Source organism: Echiichthys vipera (genome assembly GCF_963691815.1).
Source record: "Echiichthys vipera genome assembly, chromosome: 3".
Lineage (NCBI taxonomy): Eukaryota > Metazoa > Chordata > Actinopteri > Perciformes > Trachinidae > Echiichthys > Echiichthys vipera.
In genome coordinates this window covers 29615324-29638678 of record NC_139828.1, presented here as the reverse complement: position 1 = coordinate 29638678, position 23355 = coordinate 29615324, and the positions used below count along the sequence as shown (strand labels likewise).

The 23355-nt window shown below is 40.6% G+C and overlaps 1 protein-coding gene across 1 annotated transcript in view; it reads left to right on the top strand.

Annotated features, from left to right (window-relative positions):
- Positions 1-338: 338 nt before the first annotated feature.
- The window catches only part of LOC310945404 (uncharacterized protein), a gene marked incomplete at both ends in the record, with an annotated part of 50515 nt that continues 27498 nt past the window's right edge, over positions 339-23355 (top strand). Inside the window, 2 exons of the mRNA XM_083911484.1 lie at positions 339-427; positions 20316-20465. Of these exons, the coding sequence (XP_083767610.1) occupies positions 339-427; positions 20316-20465 (239 nt within the window). The remainder of the gene's footprint in view (positions 428-20315; positions 20466-23355) is intronic.

The following is a 23355-nucleotide window of genomic DNA, read 5'->3' as shown; positions in this document are numbered from 1 at the left end:
ATTCAGGTGGTTTGCTTTCTGAAACGTGGGCGGTGGAAGAGGGGTGTGGTCATGTTCCTGAACCTCAGTTATAAAACTAGATTTACTTTCAGCACTAATTAGAATAGGGCTGGACGTGTGTGTGAAATGTAGAGTAGAGTAGCAGGCTGCTTTGTGGGTAGCAGATGTAAAACTGCTTGGTTGGAATGAAGGCTCAAGGGCTGTCATGCCTAGAAAGTGTGATTGGGTTCCAAAAGTACATTTTATACCATTTCTGAAAATTACGCTTTTATAAGCTGAAATGTGATAGAACATGATTGATATTGAGCACTGTGGTCAGTTGATCACATGTGAACACTATGCGGGACCATCAGGGAAACAGAGACCTTGGACACTGGCTGCAGACGCTGAACACTGAGACCATCAGCAGAGGTGAGGAGAGTGGGCAGTAACTGCATCAGCCACCTGGTATAATAACCATCGACAGAGCTTTCTAGATGCAGCGGACAGCACAGACCATCCACAATCTCCTGAAAGCGATTCTGCAGCTGAAGAGTCTGAGCCAGGTGCCCTTTGGGAGAAAATTTAACCTGCTATTTCCTGCCGTCAACATAGAAACAAGCCTCAGGGGTATAGAGTTTAGAGTCAGATTGCACTTTTTTACAATGGTGTTCACACCTCACTCTCTTCAGTAATATGGTTAGCAAGCCTAAACAGCCGCCATATGAACATAACAAATGCGTCTCCAGTGATATTTTCTGTTATTCTGTGAGTGTGTATATTTTTGTAAATGTTCTTTAAAGCCTTCATTGACATTGGGTAATCTGGCTCAATGGAGTGTTTTAGTGACAAGAAAGAAGAAATGAATCATTCACATGAGACTACTATCTCTCCATAATACACACACTTGCAGTTGCCCACCATATCAGAACAAAAACTTAGATCCAACTCTACCAGTGTATTAGTCAAGAACATTTAGTTTTTACGTTTTATTTGTTAAAAGTTGTCTATGTGTGTGTTTGTTTCAATCACTGAGAAAGAGAGCTAAAGAGAGCCAAGAAACAAAATTGAATTTCACTCCACCGATTTTACAGTCACTTTACTAATCATGGGGAGTTCTGCCCAGCCCATGAAAACAGTTACAGTATGTGGCTCTCGAGAAGCTTTGACAAGTCTGACTTACTCAAGTGACATCATCCTTGAATCTTGGTTTGGGCTTGGATACATTAAAGTTTTAATGAAGAGTCGACATTATTAACTCTGGGGGTGGAGCAGACAGGCAAGGTCTTCAAAGAGTTCTACTTGAAATACACAACAAACTTTATTCTCTGCTTCACAGATCCTTAAAAGTGTAATTTTGCCGTAAAATCATCCAATGTTCTTTTTCAAGACTTACATACTTCAAATAAGCCAACGAGACAGTTTTTTTCATGTATAAACTATTACCGAGATATCCCGGAGAGTCGCTAACAGTCGCTAACAGCGATCATCAATGGGCTCCTTCCTTTGAATGGCATTTGGTAATAGGCTTGAATAGACTTTACTACGAGAGGAGCTGGTACTGGGGTAAGTCTTTAAAACACTCTTTTAATAAACTCCGGGTTCACTAACTACTTTGTTGGTGCTTAGTTTTATGTGTAGGGACTCTTATCGTGCTACTGCAGAGGTTTGGTGTTATTTCTGAGCAGTATTAGTGGTTAAAACTAGATCAGGAAGGCTGGCTCTGTGATTGGCTGCAAACAGGACACTCTGGAGGCTGTGGTGGAGAGGAGGACACTGAAAAAACTGTTATCCATCATGGATAATCCTCTCCACCCTCTCCAACTCACACTGGTCAGACAGCGGAGCACCTTCTCCAAAAAGCTGCTTCAGCTTCGCTGTCGTAGCAACAGATTCAGGAAATCTTTCCTGCCACAATCCATCACTTTTTATAATAACTCTCTCACCTCAGCCTGACAGAGAACTCTGCTCTCTCTACTGTTTTTTTTTGTATATATTATTATTGTTATAGTATATTTTCCATATTTTGTTGTATATATAATTATTGTTTATTGTTTATAGCACACTGTGCACTGTATATATACACTATGTATATATTTGATTCTATTTATGTTATGTACAAAGTTTTTATTTGCTGACCCACTACTGCTGTTACAAAATAATTTCCCAGTCTGGGATCATTAAAGTCATTCTATTCTATTCTATTATTCTAAAAAAGCAAAATGCATTCACCTCAATACCCTGAACTAATTTGTGTTAGCCACATCCGGCTCTTAGCGACTGCAGGATTTCTCTGTCAATAGTTTATACATGAAAAAACTGTCTTAATGACTTATTTGATGTATGCAAGTGTTGAAAAAGACCACGGGATGATTTTACGCAGGAATTACACTTTAAGACCTACGTAGATATCCTACTGCATTAAAGGATACATTGTTTTTGAAGTTTGACCCCAACTAGACACTACTGTAAGTCAGGATATCTCAGCCTCTTCCAATTTGCTTGATTTTAACCAGTCTTTTTAAAATCTGTCTCTTGCAAGGTCAATACTACATTGTAGGACCATTACCTTTAAACCCTTACAAAGACATTGATATCATGGACAAGCACTCTCTTAAACCAGTATTCTCCTAAATCGGTTCATCTAGCTCATTTCTGTCCTCCCTTCTCCTCTATCTCACATGCTTGTCAACACATTTTACATCTTCTCTCCCACCATTATACTAATAACACACATCAATGAATATATATTTGATCTTTTGACACATTAAGCATTTCATACTTAGACCCCACAGCAGCCTTCATGTGGGCCAACACTAAGACAGGTGTCTATCCAATATATCCAACAAATCCAATCACTTTTGTCTTGGTTCAGATCTTCCATCCCGCAATTCAATAGTGCACCTTGTTCCTATAAGATTTTTTTTTAAAAGCCAGAAGAGCCAAAATTGTAAAAATATAATAATAATAAATATAAACATGCAAGCACAAGAAGGAAAATACTCTGGTGTGCAGCTTAACGAGAAACACACCTATGACACATTTCTCTGAGCTAAACCCAACAATTGGCTGTATCTGACCTTTGGTGTACTTTACTGATCAGCTTCTGGCAAAACAACTTACAGCAGCTCCACACAATAAGTCTCTCTCCTCTGGGATACTTCTATGAGATTTATGAGCTTCAGGCTGCGTTTTTTTGTTCTGTATCCAACCCACACACCAGATTCTGAAAGCAGTGTTCCATGGCAAAGCACTGCTCTATAATGGCAGGTTTTTTCCACAGGAGAGTTCCATTTATCGATTCATGATAAGATTTCAGAGTTATTTCAATGCACTATAAACAGGCTTTACTTTATCTCACCACATATACCACATGTACAGAGTCCATAGGTTAACACATGCACTGCAAAAACAAACTATCCATTTACTTTTAGTTCAGTATATGCATGGTTAGATGAGCCTTCAAATAAGTGCTCTATTTAACATGAATTCCACTCTCTATCAGGGCTCTGTGTTAAACGTTTCATCCATGTGCATTCAAATGTTAGTGGGTGAATTGTGGTGTACACTTGATGGTGGGAAGTTTGGCCTTGTTTTCAGTGTTTTGTCACACTCAACATCAGATTCTGGTGTGCCTCTTCTGTTTGCACTGTCAAGTCCTATTAGTGAACAGGCATAAGCCAAACTGAGATTACTTTTCCCGGAGTGAGGGCTCCCTCACCGCTGTATTTTTTAACAGGCATGAACATTTTGAAATCAATTCATTTTCATGGGTTTCGTGTTCAGTGACTTTGCACATGGAGGCAAAGTAAATTTACTTGGAGCTTGGTGTTCGACTTTGGTGAAATTTGTCCTGCATAATGTCTTGACAGTAAGCTAAAAGCAATGGGTAAAACTACTGAGTCTAAAATGGATAAAGCTTTCATATTACTGTGTCTTACTAATTTCATATAACCCTGCTCTACAAATAAAGAGGCAGCACCAATAGAGGAAGTGATGGAATATACTGTATAAAGAAGAAAAACCTCCTGGTAGGCTGGTTGTTGATTTTCTTAGTCAGTGTGCAACAATAGAGAATAAAATTAAGCTTATGTCCATGCCACAATCATGGTAAAAGTCACAACTTTTGACATGGTTGAAGTCCAGCAAGTTTGACTGAGCATTGTCACCCTCCAGTTTTGTGCCAGGAAGGTGTTGTTCCTTTGTCTCTGCTTCTTTGTCTGACGACATTCAAGCAGCCGAAAGAGACGTGAGCAAGGTTGCAGCTCCCCCTGGGTACAAACCAGCTAGCTATCTATCCCTGACTAGCTATTGTCAGCAAAGCAAACAGCCTTCAAAAGAAGCAAGAAGGAAGCTTTTTTCATTTTTCCAGATAGACAAATTTCACCTGTTTAGTTCTAATGCTTCTTCACGACAGGTGCCCTTCCCACTAAGGGGATTGAGGCCAGCTGCCATCTCACTCTTTACCTCTAGGCAACAAATCACTTAGTACTGTGTGGCTGCTCGGTCTGTGTCTGTGATATGAGTAGGTATGAAGAAATCCCACCATGGTGAATCTGTCTGAGACAGACATAACTGTCATCTAGCTAAAACCTCCAGGGGCTCCAAAGAAGGTCAGGCAGGAGAATCTGTGTGATATACTGATAGCTCCCAACCAATGGGTCCTTTGTGGAAGAGATCTCCTAAGAGGTTACCCCTTCATCAAGCCCTAGCTGATTGATGTATCAGAACATCTTGTGAGGTTTATTTGGAATTGTGGTTTATTTTACTTTTGAGAGGTCTACCCCTTGCCCCTTTTTTCAGTGGACTTCTCAATTACATATGTACATCTTCCTTAGTCCTTGCTTTGCACCTCTAGAAGCACAGTGCAGACGATTCTCAAGGTCCTGGGAATGAGGACCTAGACCAAGGAGGGGCAGCTTGTCTCTGAGTTTGTAGAATCCCATGATTCTGATGATCAGATATCACTAATACCATGTCTGCAGGCTCATTTTCTGCAAGATCAGTCAGCAAGACCCAGTACTACAGCATATCTTCTTATGTACTGACCCATCCTAAGGGCCCATCCACACGGAGATGTGTTTTCCTGTAACAACTTTAGTATCGTTTTGGCCGACCATACACACAGAGCCAGCGTTATTGGGCCCTGAAAACGGTATCATTTGAAAAACCGGGTCCCAGAGTGGGAAGATTTGAAAACGCCCTCGATGGCGTTGTCGCCTGGACAAAGAAACCACATACTTTGTTGAACGATGTCGTCATCGCTACAGCGTTTTGAGTCAGTTTCACTGGTTTCGTGTGGACTCGTGTGAGTTGAGGCTGCATGGACTGAAAACGACCCTATTTCCCCTTTCTGTGTAAGAGGCTCATGGCAACAACTTTGTTTTTAATCTGATCCAGTATTGCGTGAGAGTGCTGCAACCTAGCCCCATAGTAATTCAACAGTGCAACTCCGCAGCATCGATGTGTGACCACGAAAAGTGTTTTTGCCACTGTCAGATTATAAGGGCCCCATGATTATTCAAATGAGGTTTGAAACCCCCTTTCCCCCAAACCTTTCCGACATCATAACAGGGCCTGCATCCGATAGACATGCCCACTTCATGCAGCAATTGGGCTAGGTATGCAGAGTTAAAGAAAGTTGGCAAGATTTGAACTTCATCCTCATTCTCTCTTTCATTCTTCAACCAACTGCTTTTGTCACTTTTCATGTGTACAAACAATTGCAACATCATCAAGCCTTCAGGGAGAGACTGTCCTGAAGTGGGCACCGTTATATCCATTTTAGCAATTATGCCATTTTGCTTTTCTTCACACCTTTTAGCACAGACTTTTATCAGATCAGAATCAGAATCAGAATCAGGTTTATTGCTAAGTATGTTGGACATACAGAGAATTTGACTCCGGCTTATACTTTTCTCACAGTTTCCAAACATTTAACAGGACAAACCTAAACATAACAATAACAATAACATTTACATAACAATAGCAGAACAATAACAGAACAACACAGAACAATAATTTAAGATAAAAAATAGAGGTAATATTATAACTGCTATAAACACTTAAAGGGAAGTGGAAGCATGCAGAGGGACAGGAAAAAGCTCAATAAACTGGTTTAGAGGACCAGCTCTTTCCTCAACGACCCTTTGCATTCCATAGAGGAGGTGGGTGAGAGGAGGGCAGAAGCTGACGTCGATCATGGAGAACAGCTCTCATCCCCTGCATGAGACTGTGGGGGCCTTAAAGTGTAATTCCAGCTAAAAATCATCCCATGGTATTTTTTTGGAACTTATATACATCAAATAAGTCATCATGACAGTTTATTCGTTTATCAACTAATAGAGCTATTCCGGGGAGTCGCTAACAGTTGCTTACAGTCACTAATACTGATTAGCTCGGGGCAGTACGGTGAGGGCACGAGTCACGACTCTGGTAATCGACTTAAACAGACTTTACTATGAGAGGAGCTGGTACCGGGGCCGGTTGGTAAGTCTTTCAAAACACTATTTTAATAAACTCTGGGTTCACTAACTACATTGTTGGTGATTCATTTTATGTGTAGGGACTCTTATCATGCTACTGCAAAGGTTTGGTGTTATTTTGAGCAATATTTGTGGTCAAAAAAGACGTTTTAATGCCTTCACCGTACTGCCCCGAGCTAATCAGTGTTAGCCACATCGGGCTGTTAGAAACTCTGCCGGATTTCTCCGGTAATAATTCATAAATGGAAAAACTGTCTTGATGGCTTATTTGATGTATGTAAGTGAGTACCAATGAGTTTTAACACAAAGTTAACATAACAGTGTAAAATTTTTCATCACCCACCACGTACAACACAACTGACTATGCTGTGTAATCTCCTACTACATCTTGTGCAAATGTATCTATTTATATAGTGTATAGTTTTGGTATCTTCCATGCATAATGCTATACTGAACCTGGTGTCAGTCAGATGCCTACTCAGATGAAAAATATGTTGTCATTAAAATCTATGACTCACAGACGCATCGCAATGGTGAGTGTAGTTAGCCTCTTTTATTAGTTTCTGTTGTTTCGTTAACTTTTTAGCTTGTAACTATCAGTGGCTGACAGCCATGATGAAAGTGTGTTTTCTCTCTGTACTGATAGTTCGCTTTGAGCTGGAGGTTTCAGGCTTCTTTGCTGGTGTGTCCAAGTTGTTCCCCTGTCGAATAGTGCTTAACATATTAGACAGTGATTGGTTTATGGATTAGTCACGTACCATCTAAAGCTGCCTGGGATACGTTTGAATTTCATCTCCTTCAGGAGAGGAATGTGAAAACACCTCTTTCTCAAACTTATCTCAGATAGAAGTCACTATAAGAATGAAAAAGGATAAAAAACGTTTTTTTTATCTTGTAACATTTTTATCACTCAGACAATTTTTTTCCTTGCTTTTTCTAAACTCTTGAATTTTCCCAGTGAGTGGTCGATAAAGATGATCTTATCTTTGGCCTTTAGATGCTGTCATATGACACAAAACTAGTTTTTTTCAAACACGCAGCACCCTGGGTCGTTTTACCTCTATGAAATTTAAACAAGAGTGATATAATCAGTGGCATTACCCACTTCATAACATTTACTTACAGTCATCCCATCACAAGGTTGGTGGTTTGATCACGGCTCCTCTTGTATGAATGTTGAAGTGTCCTTGAGTGCTTTGTTCCGTAAAGTAGAAAGGCTTTATAAATGCAGTTCATTTACACAGGAGGTTCTTCAGTCATCTGTTTCACACATGCCTGTTGAAGCCTCAGACTGTATATAAAGATGGATGGCTTACCTGAAAGAAGAAGACATACTTTATTAATCTGCAAGGGGAAATTAATTTTTATCACTCTGTTGTTTTACATATTACACACACTGGCCCGAAATACACACACACGCAAACAGGACCTATTCACATGCATCAAATGGAGTCAGAGTGAGGCTGCCAGTTGAAAGGCACTCTGAGTATTTAGATGTTCAGTGCCTTGCTCTTGGGTTGTTTACAGATGTGAACTGACACCGCTACCACAGCTACCAGTCCGCCTTCTTGGTCCGTTTGTGGGTCTTGAACCGGAGACCCTACAGACTGAGCTACTGCTGCTCCAATACATCTCGACTGCCCCCTAGTGGCTGGCTGCAGTACAGTCCCACTAGTAATGTCCAAATGAAGCTTCATGAACCATTTTCTTTATTTTCTGAGTCCACTAGATGAAGCTCTCTGTTAAACAAAGGGTTGAAACACACTGAATCACCATTCATTGAGCCTTTTTCTCTAAACCAAGAGCTCCATCTAGTGGACTCAACAAATACAACTAATGCTTCATTAAGCTTCATTTGAACATCACTAAGTCCAACCCCCTTCATGTTAGTGGATTGGAAATAGACCAAACTAAAGAGTTGAAATGCACATCAAAAAAATGTTTCGGAAAGATGGTTTCTGTCATTTCAGGTAGTTTTTATGATTATGTTTGTTCAAGTGTTAATTTTTCGGATAATTTTTGTTTTAATTAGTTATTGCTACAAAAACAAAGTGAAATGTCATGATTGACAGCTGTGATGGACTCACGATATGTACATGTCTGTATGGAGGGGACTTTGATGGCATGCTTCCATTTCCTACTGACTCCAAAATTATAACATGGTGGCGCCAGTTTTCCAGATATTTTCAGGCCCCCAGGAATTGCACTGACATTGTAGCTATAGTTACCATAGGGACCAAACGGTCGGTCTTGTGATGCCATGGGGCCCAAAATGACTTTTTTCCATTGACTTACATGGTGAAAGAGACATTTGTAAATCAATGGATAATTATTTTCGAGCATCACAATCGCTGCAAAATGAGACAAATTGCAGCTACAGTCCACAATTTTCCTGGTGAGGTAACATGTCTGCGGTGGTGGGCAACAAGAGTTTTCTCTCCATGTTGTGATGGATCAGCGTAGTCGGGTTTAGCATCAGCTTTACAATAGCTTTATCAGGGGCCCAGCAACATTGATTAATAACAAAACAACGAGAATACAGATGGAAGCCATTACTGTCTGTTATTTTTGTCTGATTGTCTGTGAGGTCGGAGGAGAGACACTGGGCGAAAACACACGGACCAACGGGGAAGTACCGCTCGCTGCATCACTCATTCCTCCATTCCTAAAAATAGGTTATCACATCACAGGAGTCACAGGACTCTGTTACTGATTGGCTGTGGTGGGTTTTATGTGGCCGCCATCGCTGTGCATGGCAGCTCACCGCCGGCTGCTGGTGTGTTTTAGGCATAACAAGTATGATGTTGTGCATCATAACATAGACCCAACTAATCGATGATGAAATTTGTTGACAACTGTTCCTGTAATCAAATTTAATCGATTAATTGTTGAAGCCCCAGCTCAGATTCACCTTTCAATTTTCACCTCATATCAAAGACATGATTGCGATGTGGATACATTGTAGCCACACACTTTGAGAAATATCATTGTAAATACTTATGGCTGACTCTCTGTCACACATCTTTCAACTTTCTCCCTTTGTGTAGACTTCCAGAGATCATAAACATTTCATACTATCTAATAGCTCAAATCTATGATGGAATAACTGAACTTCAAAGTTTATGTAAAGCCTTTGATTTGACGTTATTTGTCCTTCAAAAAGCTTTAAGTCTGACGGAGTCTGTAACAATAAGTTTACTGAAATCGTCATGGCTAACACTGCACAGATGCAAATCCCCTCTCTCTCTCTCTCTCTCTCTCTCCCTCTCTCTCTCTCTCTCTCTCTCTCTCTCTCTCTCTCTCTCTCTCTCTCTCTCTATCTATCTATCTATCACACTACTCTTTTTGGGGGTCCTGTTCCTGCTTGACGTCCTGGTAAGCAATTTCCTCTGCCTCCATTTTTTAGACCATAATTTTGATTGATAATTATCGTTGGGGACATAATTCTGTGGAGCCACCCAGCAGAGTGAAAGACTAGTAGAATAAAATAGAAATGGTGTGTTGTTGGGTGCATTCGAGCGTAGCCACAACAAATGAATGGATAAATCTCTCAGAGCTGCACTCTGCACTGCCGATTCAAAGAGACCAGCAGCCAGTGCCGCAGAGAGAGGAGAAAACTTACTTGTCCATGACTAGCTTTCTCTCTCTCACTGCAGCCTAACTTTATGGCCTTTGGTTTCCAACAGAGAACTCTTGATTCATCCTCAGTTTCCCAGTACCCCACTTTTGTTTTTAAGAAACCTTCAAAGACTAGCTGTACCCTAAAGGATTATCAGGATGATTTCCACAGGACGTAAACACTCTGACAATCCAAAGGGGAATCTCTGTTGGAGGCCTGTTTGGGACTGCAGGTCAGCCATGATCGTCTCTTCTTATGTGAAATCTAGATGAGATTGTACTTTTATTCTTGACTTTGGAAACAGTAGTTTACAAAGAAAACCTCACTCGCAGCTCGCAGGTTTAAAGGAGGAGCAGACAGTGTTGCTGCTGTGGCACTGCTGAAGCACTGCCATCCTTTCTACATTACGTTTACCTATGAAACTGGCCCTATATAAGAGGGATTTCATTTGTAACGTTTGTTATATTTCCCCATAAACACGTTTCTTTTAAAAAAAAAAAAAAAACAGAAACTAAGTAAAAATATTAATATATTTGTTCATGTCTGTGACGTATTCTACATATATACACATTTAAACTTTAGTGAAAGTGTTGTTATGATGTCAATGTGACTCTCAAAAGACCATTTCACTGTCTCTGTTTTCTGCAAACCATGCGCCTCACATGGTAAAAATAGGCAAGACCTTGAATATCTATCTGCAGCTGAGCCGTGCTGTTCAGGTTGGCTGTGTGGCTGCTCCAACCTGTCAATTCAATTCAATTTTATTTATAGTGTCAAATCATAACAAAAGTTATCTCAGGACACTTTACAGAGTAGGTAAAGACCACACTCAATGACTTATTTATGATTTACATAGACCCAACAATTCCTCTGTAGAGTACAGTGGCAACGAAAACCTTCCCTATAACAGGCAGGAACGTCAGACAGACCCAGCTCTGTGGAGGACGGCCATCTGTCTTGACCGGTTGGGGAGGAAGAAAAGGAGAGAGAAAGAGAGAAAAGACACACAGATGGACAGGGAGAGACAGACAGACACACTTCCAGAGATGCAAGCAAAGCCTAACAGTAACTATAATATTTATAGTAATGTGAATATGACGTATATGTTAAGGCAGTTAATACAACAGAATAGTAGAAACAAGCACAGCTAAGGTGACAGAATATGAAAATGATAATAATTATGGTGGCAAACATGATCAATGATGAGTAGTGGCAATAGCAGCTACAATACAGCTACAAATTTTATAGCTTATTAAACTAGTGATAGTATATATGAGTAACAGTGACAATAGCAGCAGGAAGCGTCATGTAGGACCACGGCAGCAAGCACCACCACGATCAGCAGAGACCTGCGAGACGACAAAGCACAAACAGCTCCGGGGAAGAAGCTGAATCAGTAACATGCATTGATGGGACATGAATGATTCAGACAGAGAGGAGAGAAGCTCAGAGTATCAGGAAAAGTATTATCCCCCGGCAGACTAGGCCTATAGCAGCATCATTAAGCAGAATAAAGTCTTATCGTAAGCCCTAGCTGTAAGCTTTATCAAAAAGGAAAGTTTTAAGTTTACTTTTAAATAAGGGGACAGTGTCTGCCTCCCGAATAACATTTGGGAGTTTGTTCCACAGGAGAGGAGCTTGGTAGCTGAAGGCTCTGCCTCCCATTCTACTTTTGGCGACTCTAGGAACGACGAGTAGCCCTGCATTCTCAGAGCGCAGAGATCTAGTTGGGTGATACGGTACTATGAGCTCTTTAAGATACGACGGAGCCTGACCAATAAGAGCTTTGTACATAAGGAGAAGGATTTTAAATTCTATTCTAGATTTTACAGGTAGCCAGTGCAGAGAAGCTAATACAGGAGAAATATGTTCTCTTCTATTTGTTTTAGTTAGTACACGAGCTGCAGCATTTTGGACCAACTGGAGACTCTTAACAGACTTATTGGAGCAGCCTGATAATAAGGAATTGCAATAGTCCAGCCTAGAAGTAACAAATGCATGAACAAGTTTCTCTGCATCTTTCTGAGACACAATGTTCCTAATTTTTGCAATATTACGCAGGTGAAAATATGCAGTCCTTGTTGTTAGTTTTATGTGAGAATCGAAGGACATATCCTGATCAAAAATAACACCCAGATTCCTTACTGTGGTGCTGGAGGACAACACTACATCATCCAGAGTAACAATATCTTTAGCTATTGAATTTCGGAGGCGTTTGGGGCCAAGTACAATAATTTCAGTTTTGTCTGAGTTTAACATCAGGAAATTGCAGGTCATCCAGCTTTTTATTTCCTTAATGCACATTTGAAGTTTATCTAACTGATGGGTTTCTTCTGGTTTGATCGACAAATATAATTGTGTATCATCAGCATAACAATGAAAATTTATGGAGTGCTTCCTTATAATAATTCCTAAGGGAAGCATATATAAGGTGAAAAGAATCGGTCCAAGGACAGAACCCTGTGGGACTCCGTGACTAACTTTAGTGTGCATGGAGGATTTGTCATTAACATGTACAAACTGAGATCTATCTGATAAATATGACTTAAACCAGCTCAGTGCGGTTCCTTTAATGCCGATCAGATGCTCTAGTCTGTGTAGCAGGATGTGATGGTCAATAGTGTCGAAGGCAGCACTAAGATCTAGTAAGACAAGTACAGAGACAAGTCCTTTGTCTGAAGCTATTAGAAGGTCGTTAGTAATTTTCACCAGTGCTGTCTCAGTGCTATGATTTGCTCTAAATCCTGACTGGAAATCCTCAAATAACTCATTATTATGTAAAAAGTCACACAACTTATTGGCAACTAATTTCTCGAGGATCTTAGAGAGAAAAGGAAGGTTAGATATAGGTCTATAGTTGGCTAGTACCTCAGGATCAAGACTGGGCTTTTTAAGAAGAGGTTTAATAACAGCTACTTTAAAAGACTGTGGTACATAACCTGCTGACAAAGACATGTTAATCATATCTAATACAGGAGTGCTAATTAAAGGTAACACTTCTTTAAGTAACCTAGTTGGAATAGAGTCTAGAAGACAAGTAGAAGGTTTTGATGCTGAAATAGTAGAGTTTAATTTGTTAAGGTCGACTGTAGAAAAGCAGTCCAAGAATATTTCAGGTCGTACAGTTTGTAAGGTTCCTGGGTTTGATGAACAAATAGTGCCAAGCGAGTTGATTTTGTCTCTAATAGTTATAATTTTGTCATTAAAGAAGGTCATGAAGTCGTTACTACTGAGGGTTACAGGAATACATGGCTCAATAGAGCTGTGGCTCTCTGTCAGCCTGGCTACAGTGCTAAAAAGAAATCTAGGATTGTTCTTATTCTCCTCTATTAAAGATGAGTAATAGGCTGCTCTGGCATTACGGAGGTCCTTCCTATAGGTTTTAAGACTTTCTTGCCAAACTAAGTGAGATTCCTCCAGTTTAGTGGAGCGCCATTTACTTTCCAACTTTCGCGATATTTGTTTTAATTCACGGGTTTGTGAGTTATACCACGGAGCTAACTTCCTCTGTTTTATTATCTTCTTTTTTAAAGGAGCAACAGAGTCAAGTGTTGTTCTTAGAGAGCCTGCAACACTTTCAACAAGGTGATCAATTTCAGAGAAACTAACGTTAGTGCAGGAGTCTTGAATATTAGGATGAGGCATTAAAGTAAATGCAGATGGAATCGCTTCCTTAAATTTAGTTATAGCACTATCAGATAAACATCTGGTGTAGACACTTTTACCCAGTGGTGAGTAGTCCTGTAATATGAATTCAAAAGTTATTAAATAATGGTCTGATAAAATAGGATTCTGTGGAAAGACTATTAAGTCATCAATTTCCACACCATAAACCAAAACAAGGTCGAGGGTGTGATTAAAACAGTGAGTAGGTCTATGTATACTCTGACTAAAACCAATCGAATCTAATAGAGAGATAAACGCTATACTGAGACTATTATTATCGCTGTCCACATGAATATTAAAATCACCTACAATTATTACTTTGTCGGATTTAAGGACTAAATTTGACAGAAACTCTGAGAATTCGGACAGAAATTCAGAGTAGGGACCGGGAGCACGGTACACTATAACAAATATAATTGACTGCACAGTTTTCCAGGTTGAATGTGAAAGACTAAGAACAAGACTTTCAAATGAATTATAATTTAGTTTAGGTTTAGGGTTTATTAATAGGCCTGAATTATAAATAGCTGCAACGCCTCCTCCTCGACCACTGCCTCGAGAAATATGAGTATTAATATGACTGGGAGGAGTGGATTCATTTAGGCTAACATATTCTTCGGGACGCAGCCAGGTTTCGGTCAGACAGAGTAAATCAATATGGTTGTCTGATATCAGATCGTTTACTAATACAGCTTTAGATGACAGAGATCTGATGTTTAAAAGTCCACATTTTATTTTCTGATATTGTTGCATTGTCGCAGATTTTGCGTTGATTTGTATCAAGTTTTTCTTTATAGCTCCTCTTCTGTTAATTTTTGATCTGTTTAATTTAAATGATCGTGGGACAGACAGTGTTTGTATACTAAACTGAGCTGGAAAATGCTCCACAGGGAGCGCAGAGAGGTGTGTAAGACTGCCACTCTGCTTCCTGGGCACCTGCGATAAGGGCAGCGCAGAGAGGTGTATTAAAATGCGACTCTGCTTCCTGATCCCAACACTGGGTTGTCATGGTTTTAGACCGCTAACAACTGCGTCCAGGTTCTTAGATATGAGAGCAGCACCCTCCAAAGTAGGATGAATACCATCTCTCCTAATAAGACCAGGTTTTCCCCAGAAAGACTGCCAATTATCTACGAAGCCCACATTATTTACCGGGCACCATCCAGACAGCCAGCGACGGAATGATGACATGCGGCTATACATGTCATCGCAAGTCAAGTTGGGCATGCTGTCAGCATGGGAAATGGGAAAGATTCAGGGTTTCTTATGGTCATGGAAAACTTTTCAGAATTTCAAAACCTACTTGTACATGCCTGGAAAATTCATGGTATTAATAAAATACTGGTTTTGTAAAAGTCTTGGAAATTTGTTAAGATTAATGAGATTCATTGTTACAGTAATCTTCCATGGATAACCTTCCACGTAAAGTAACAACACAGAGTTTATTTTCTGGTGACGCAAAGTCATCTAAATTATGTGTTGATGATTGTTTTTACATATGTTTCTGCATTTTCTCCCCGCATGTAGTCGCTCGCTCCATGCGTCAATCCAATACAGTGATCGAACAACTAGTTCAGTTTCTCCTCATGCTTGAAAGCCAGCGCTGTACATTTTTGAAGTGAATATGAACATAACCAACTTTTAGAGATTGAAAAAGGTTGCTGTTTCATTTTCATACATTTATCAACATTTGGATTTAAACAGACTACACAGTTCTGTTTGTGCTACACATTGTGGGTCCTTGAAAAGTCCTAGAAAACGAACCCTTACCCTATTGAAATTGTGTCCATGAAAATGTGTGGGAACCCTCGAAACAGGTCCGGTAACACACACCTGCTGCTCGTACAGACTGTGTGGCCTGGCCGTGAAACAGCATTATCTTATCCACAGCCGCTTTATACCATACAAAAAGCCTCTCCTTCAGTTGGTTATATCCCTGCAGCCATTTGAATGCAGCAGGATGTTGATAAATCTGCAGCCTCTGATCTGTGAAGTGCCGCACCAGAGAGCAGTGCTGTTACGCACAGGCATCTTCTGTGTTTACCATAGTTAGATCAAGTGCAGAGGACACCAGGTAGCTCAAAGGACACATATCTCTACACAGTAGAACTAGATCTTGTAATAATTAAAGATGAAGGGCTAAAGAAAATTGATATTACACAAATACACGACAAGCTAAAAGAGTTAAAATTGTACCCAGTAGGATAAAACACTTAACTTGAAGTTATTTAAACATTTAAATAGGCAATAGGTTTTAATTCACTTCATCCATCAGCGTAAGATTCTGCATGGAGCACAATTAAAGGGCTATACAGTAGAGAGCCCAGCAGATACACATCACTGTGGGTCGATGTACACATAATGCACTAGAAAATGTAGGCCAATGTCAAGTGGAGTAGGAATGTCACTTTCTGAAGATCACCGCATGGTTTGTGATTCAGAACTAAGATCATGGTTTATTTCAGCTAAGTATGGCTCAGTCTTACTGATGAATGTGTAATTGATTTATGATGGTGTCCTCGTGAGACTTTAAAAGTAGTAAGTCTCTGAGACAGAGAAACCGGGCTTGGAAGTAAGATTGCCATGCCTCCAACGTAATGCAGTCTCTTGGAAAATTTCAGAATTAAATAGGGCAGTAAGACTGAAATCGCCCTAGGACCGCCAAGCTCAGAAGTTGTAGCTCCTCTTACTAAATTAATAAACCAGCTACCTTGCAGAGGCCATTTACTTATTCATAACCTTTAGTTATTTATTTCTGAAAAGTTAAATGTCACTATCTAACAGCAAGCAATCCTCACTAAATATTTTACAAAGATTAGTCTCATTTGGGAGATGCTATTTTTGGAGCATGTTTTAAAGAACACCTCCCTCCACTTTTCCCACACTTGGTACATTCCCCCTGGCACCCCTCCATAAAAGAAGTCAGTCGTTTGGCCCAAACAAGAGGACCATCAGGTGAAACAGAGGTGAGGAACCAGCCCAGAACCGCCCCACAACATTATTTTATGTAGGCCTTAGAAATAATTTAGCACACACTACCAAACAATGCAGGCACTTGAGTGTCAGGTACATGTTAAAGCTGCTATTCAAACTGCTAACATGTAAGCAATGCTTGTTTACACATCCAGCAGATGCAGAGCAACATTAGCATTCAATTGGAATCTTGTTTCTGTCCACCTGAAGCCTGATGCTCACTCTCTTTTAAGCTCTGCTCTCAGTCTCCGCCTGCTCTTTGACTGCTAAATGCTCCACATGTTGCTACCTGTGTCGGTCTGCTGTTTGGTGCTGAGCATGTATAGTGTACAGGGGCCTGTTTCACAAAGCAGGTTCAAAAAACTCTGAGTCTTACCCGGAACTCTGAGTTGATCTACTCTGAGATAGGAAACTCTGAGTTTTCGGTTCCAGAACAGCAGATTTGCGTTAGGTTGATCAACTCAGAGTAGTTTGACCTGGAGTTAAGCGCGTGCACCACAAGTAAAAAAAGACAGCATGAATGGAGCCCTGATTCGACGAGTCACCATGGCAACGGGGAAGCGAAGGGCTACGCTACAACTGGAAATGGAAATATTAATGCACTCATACGGTGAGTTTGAGCAGGTTTACACCGCTGCAGCAGCAAAAGAGAGGGAGACGGTGCTGGAAGACATTGCTGCTCGGGTCAGTGCATAAGTTTAAATGTAGTCCTGTTGCAATCACAGTAATATCATAGGGGGAACTGCATGAGTGGGAGCCTATTAATTTATTTCATTTAAGTGCAACCCCGCGGGGGAGAAGCGCACTTGGCAGCAGCTTAAGATGAAAAATAAAAACATTTTTCAAACAGGTAAAACCTCAGCACTGTCTCATGGTGACGCCTCATTTTGAGCATGTTTTACATCGTAAAGTAAATATTACCGTAAGTGGCTGTTTTTTATACAACATATCAATGTTGTATAAAAAAACTCCCATTTGCAAAAAAAAAACGCAGCGCAACACACAACATCTGCTGTGATATGAGAGCATCACTGGTTGTTAATGTTGGAAATGTAAGGAGGGGTGAGATGGACTGTGACATGAAACGGTGTTGTGCCGTATTCAGCCCCCTCGCATTATAGGTGATATTCTGGATCAGAAGGCTATATAGGAGTAGTTAATATACCGGTAACCCAACTAAAAGCACACACTTTTGAACCTATGAATTGCAAGAAAAGCTGGAATTATATTTAGAAACGCTGAGTCAAATACATTCAACTTGCTCAAAAGATCCATTTCATTCATTTTGTAATTATGGCTGCAGTATATTAAGGACGTCTATGCGCGGTCTGATAATCATCTCCCGACGAATATTTAATTCTCTTTGCGAAATGCGTCACCTTCATTCACGGGATCGTTATCAAAATGACACGCCATGGTAGTGTAAATATTCACCACCTAATATAACTTCTAATGTAGGCCTACTGAATGACTTTTATACGTTGTATACAAAAACTCCCGTTTGCAAAAAAACGCAGCGCAACACAGAATATCTGCTGGGATATGAAACGGTACCGCTCAAACAGAGAATTGCCTGGAAATGCAAGAACATCTATAATCAATAGTCTGATAATCATCTCCCGACGAATATATAATTATCTGCGCAGTAATGCTGCAGCTTCATCCACGGGATTGTTATCAGACGGACACGCCATGGTAGTGAAATAGTCACCACCTCATATAACTTCTAATGTCTGATGTTTTCAGTGATTTTCTGAAAAAACAGACGGAACTATAGCAGAACTATACTTCGCCAAAACTCGCCCGCTGACTGAATGAATGAGGAAATCAAACACCGTGTGTGGCTGAAAGAGGGCGGAGACAGAGAGAAACTCAAGGTTTTCTGAGAAAAACCTGGTCCCGACCAGGTTAGTTTCAGAGAGCATGTTACCATGGTAACTGACCGAGAGTTTAAGTTACCTCCCTTTGTGAAACAGGCTAGAGTTACCCCTCTGTCTCTGGTTTGAGTTACCTCCCTTTGTGAAACGGAAAACTCAGAGTTTCCCTCATTTCAGGGTTAACATACTCAGAGTTTTCACTAAACCTGCTTTGTGAAACAGGCCCCAGGAGGTTTATCAGAGCTCATTTGCTGAAAATAGCTGCTTATGCATGTGTAGGTGGTGAGGCTGGATTGAAACAGTTAATCTGTGTGCCATAAAACCAAAACAATGAGCTGAAAAATACTGAAACATTTAGCAGAGATGCAGTTGAATGATATTTATCCTTGAGTGCCCGATTGCATTACACATCATCTTATCCATTGCTCACATACAGTTATCAATTAGTGCATCTTAGTGGCAGTTCTGAAGTATGGTCTGGCCACACTGATTATCATCCTGGGATAGTGAGGAAAAAACACTCTGGCCTCTGTATTGATTTAAAAACAATCAGTCATGGGCGGTGCTAAGACGAAGAGAAGAAAGGGCCTGACTCACACATCGGGTGCGCCCTAAAACCCGTACAGTATCATTTACTAGGTCTTCTCTGTGGTACTCCCATAGACTGTATAAAAAATGGAGGTAGCATCTACGTCGAGGTCCGTTCTCTAAATTTGTTCCAATCATATTCGCCTACGGGAGTGGCCATCTTGTCAGACTTCGACTCCTCCTCATTTCCTCTTACCAAAAAAAGGGCATTAATGTGACGTTGGGGGGAGGGAGATACGTCCGTCTGGCTGACGTTTACTGAATTAGCCACATTAGCACCACTGCCCGGGAGCTTGGCTAACAGAACATGTTACTTGGGTACACCCACAAACTCCACCATATGAAAGTAACCTAAAGTTAATTATATAGTATTTAAATAAAGCTTACATCATATTTACAGTTCTAAAACACCAGGGTGCAGATGCATCATAGGTACAGTTGGTGGTTCTGATTTAATACATTTTTTGTCAAACTGAGGAAATTTGAGTTTATTCCTTCACACACAACCTTGGCTCTGTGAATCGAAAACAAACTAAGTCACTGAGTCACACAACACTATTCTGTTGATGCTGATGCAAAGGACAGTAATGATGTCCAAATAAAGCTTCATGAAGCAGTAGTATTTGTTGAGTCCACTAGATGGAGCTCTTGGTTTAAAGAAAAAGGCTCAAAACTGAATGGTGATTCAGTGTGTTTTCAACCCTTTGTTGAACAGTGAGCTTCATTTAGTGGAATCAGACAACAAAGACAATGGTTCATGAAGCTTAATTTGGACATCACTACAAATCACCCGCATTGACTACTGCACTGCCCCTCTCATTGGCACCATGAATAAACTTCTTCATCGCCTCCAATCCATTCAGAACTCTGCAGCCAGGATCAACACCTGCACCAGATAAACAGACCACATCACACCCCTCCTTACTCAGCTCCAGTGGGTCAATTACAATTTGCAGGAAAATTCTTCTGCTAACCTTCAAAGCCCTCCCAGAATGTTGACTCCAGCGCGGAGAGGTCTTGCAATGTGAGACTGAGCATAACATGAGTGAAGGTAGTAGATGTGCTCTTATGAATGTTTTTATGCATGTCATACTAATCAATTTGTGACTTTCTGGTCATGTGTTTCAGGTGCTGGGCAGTGCTGGAAATCGTGCCCCAGACATCGACACCAGAGAGGCGTCTGGCAGCTGAGACGACAACCCAGCCTGACCCCAGCAGCCCGTCTGGTCCTCATCCCTCGGTCTCCACTCTGCTGTACTCCAACATCTCACTAGAAGAGTGAGTCTCTTGTCCTCCTTTGTGCCTTTCATCAAGTCCAACAGTCATTGGGTCACAGGCCTACTGCCTATAAGTCATTGCTGCCTAAACATATTCTCTCATTAAGGTCAGGAACTTTTTAGTTCACCCCGCAGTGGACATTGTTTTTACACTTGATTTAATTATTTATTTGATCACTTCTGGTGTGACTCCAAAAAATTTGATTCCAGTCCATCTAACCGCAGCATGTCTGTGATATTTAATATAATTGATAGATTAATTAAATACAATGATAAATTGCTATGTGTTCCTTCTTCATTTGTATGCATATGAGCTTGTATCATCTGGAATATCTTTAGTTAATTAAAGTCAATTCAATTCAATTTTATTTATAGTGCCAAATCATAACAAAAGTTATCTCAGGACACTTTACAGACTAGGTAAAAGATCACACTCTATGACTTGTTTATGATTTACATAGACCCAACAATTCCCCTGTAGAGTACGGTGGCGTTGAAAACCTTCCCTTTAACAGGCAGGAACGTGGAACAGACCCAGCTCTGTGGAGGACAGACATCTATCTGCACCAGTTGGGGAGGAAGAGAAAAGGAGAAAGAAAGAGAGAAAATACAGACAGATGGACAGAGAGAGACAAAGACAGACACAAAGACAGAGACAGACTTCCAGTAACTATAATAATATCTATAGTAATGTGAATATGACTTATATGTTATGGCAGTTAATACAGCAGAAGAGTAGAAACAAGCACAGCTAAGGTGATAGATTATAACAGCAGCAGGAAGCGTCATGCAGGACCACGGCAGCAGGCACCACCACGATCAGCAGAGACCTGCAAGACGACAAAGCCCAAACAACTCCGGGGAAGAAGTTGAATTAGTAGCATGCATTAATGACTGCTTTATCCATCCCTATCTCTGCACAATAGTTTGTTGGGGTCTTCTCCTGTGGTCAGTTAGGAGGCATCATGTTTTCAGGTTGTCTGTCGTCCACCCCAGTGTTGGGAAACGCAATATATCAGGAACATTGTTTTCAAAGGTGGCACAAATGTCCAATTGGACATTTTTGTCCATAACTCAAGAATTCCTACTCTAATTATGACAACATTTCATACAAATGTATAATGGGATAAAAGGATGAAGGTATGACATTTTATATCCAAAAGGATAAAAGGTCAACTTCACTGTGACATCATAATATTTCATAACTCAGGAACAGTAGGGGAGACATTTTGTCAGATACTGAATTGGTGACACTGATCTTCAACTGTGCCGATTGTCTGAGCTGTCGGGATAAAGATGTGCATGAAGCATCCACATTTTGCCAAAAATTACACTTTTTTATTAAGTTCCTTCAAAGTATTCATGTCATATATTAGTAAGTAAGTCTGGACAATTTGGATGTAAACTGCAACTTGACCGGTTGGCGGACACATTAAACCGCAAGGCGGTAAATCTAGTTACTCACTGTAAAGAACCCACCACATTATTGATTGAAGGCAGAGATTTGACTGTAAATGTCAGAGCGCAGTAGAGTGCGGTGCAGGGCAGAGCATTGCTGTTGCCTGATGAAATGAACCAAAATAAAGGAGTAAATGCTCCAGAGGTAACTCTGTGGCTGATGAGAACAAGCCCGGACATGAGCTTGGGATCAGGCCAAAGAATGAATATTGGGTTCTGCACAACACAGCTATAAGGCAATTGGCTTTTTTTCTCAACAAAGAATCCTAAGGATATCCTCTGAGCTGATTTAGCCTGTTTTATCAGTGAAACAGTCTTCAATCACTACAGTTTTCTGCCACAACTGATAAGGCTGATATCAGTACAAATCCTCAGTTGAAACTCATTGCAAAACTATTAAACTGCTCCTTCTACTGAAGGTGACAGTTTGTTGTTGAACTTGTAAACAGCAGCTGACAGACAGTCTCAGCTCCAGGTCCAGGTATACGGTACACGGCCCTCATCAGCAGATGCAGTTTGCTCAGTTGTCTTGGATCTGTAGATTTAGAGATTTCCTCCTGGGCCTAAAGGTTTTGGTTTGACAGTTCATTCTTGACCTTGGAAACAGCATGAACAACTCAACGTCTACACACTCACTTGTCGTGGACTTTAAAATGGTTGTAAGGTTGGAGAGGCAGATTCAATAATAGATCATGTACACTAAACATATAGATAGTCATAGCGCAGCCTATTAGAGCCACTATTCCAAAGGGTCTTGAGGTAACATTAAAAAAAAACCAATCCATTTACATCAGTTCAGACTGGAAATAATTTGCCAGGATGGAGCTCTTCTATGCCATTACATTATCCTTCCCCACTCTGAGACCAGATTTCTGATAATAAGTTTGCTTTTTGTCATCAGAATTCTACAGTATGCTATTCCCTTGGACACCCAAAGGTGACAGTGATGATACATCAGCAGAGGACGGTGTGAATGTGCACAATTAGCAGCTCTCATACTGAATATGTAATTATTTCAAAGCATCTTTGAATTGTAATAGCTCCCTGGCTCAGGCCCTCCCTTTCCATTAAATCCTCCTTCATTCCACTGATTTGCAGAACAGCCGTTTTTCATTCTGATTGCTTGGCATAAATTTTTATTTCTGTGTTATTCTTCCTCCCACCCATCACTGTTCATCGTTCATCTTTTTAAAAAGCAGAGCGCCTGTGACCCACATGGCTAAGACAACCTCAGCGACAGGTACTCTCCTCTCCCTGCTTGGCGGAGCTCTGGCTTTCATGGACCAACATTGCCCCCTAGTGGAATTTCGTCAATTGTTTAAAAAAAAAAAAGGGAGCACAGGGCTGTTGTTCTCCCTCATCTTTTGTGTGTTTAAAGCAATGCAAGTATGAAGGGGACAATGACAAATGTGGAACCACAGGTGCTCGGTGAT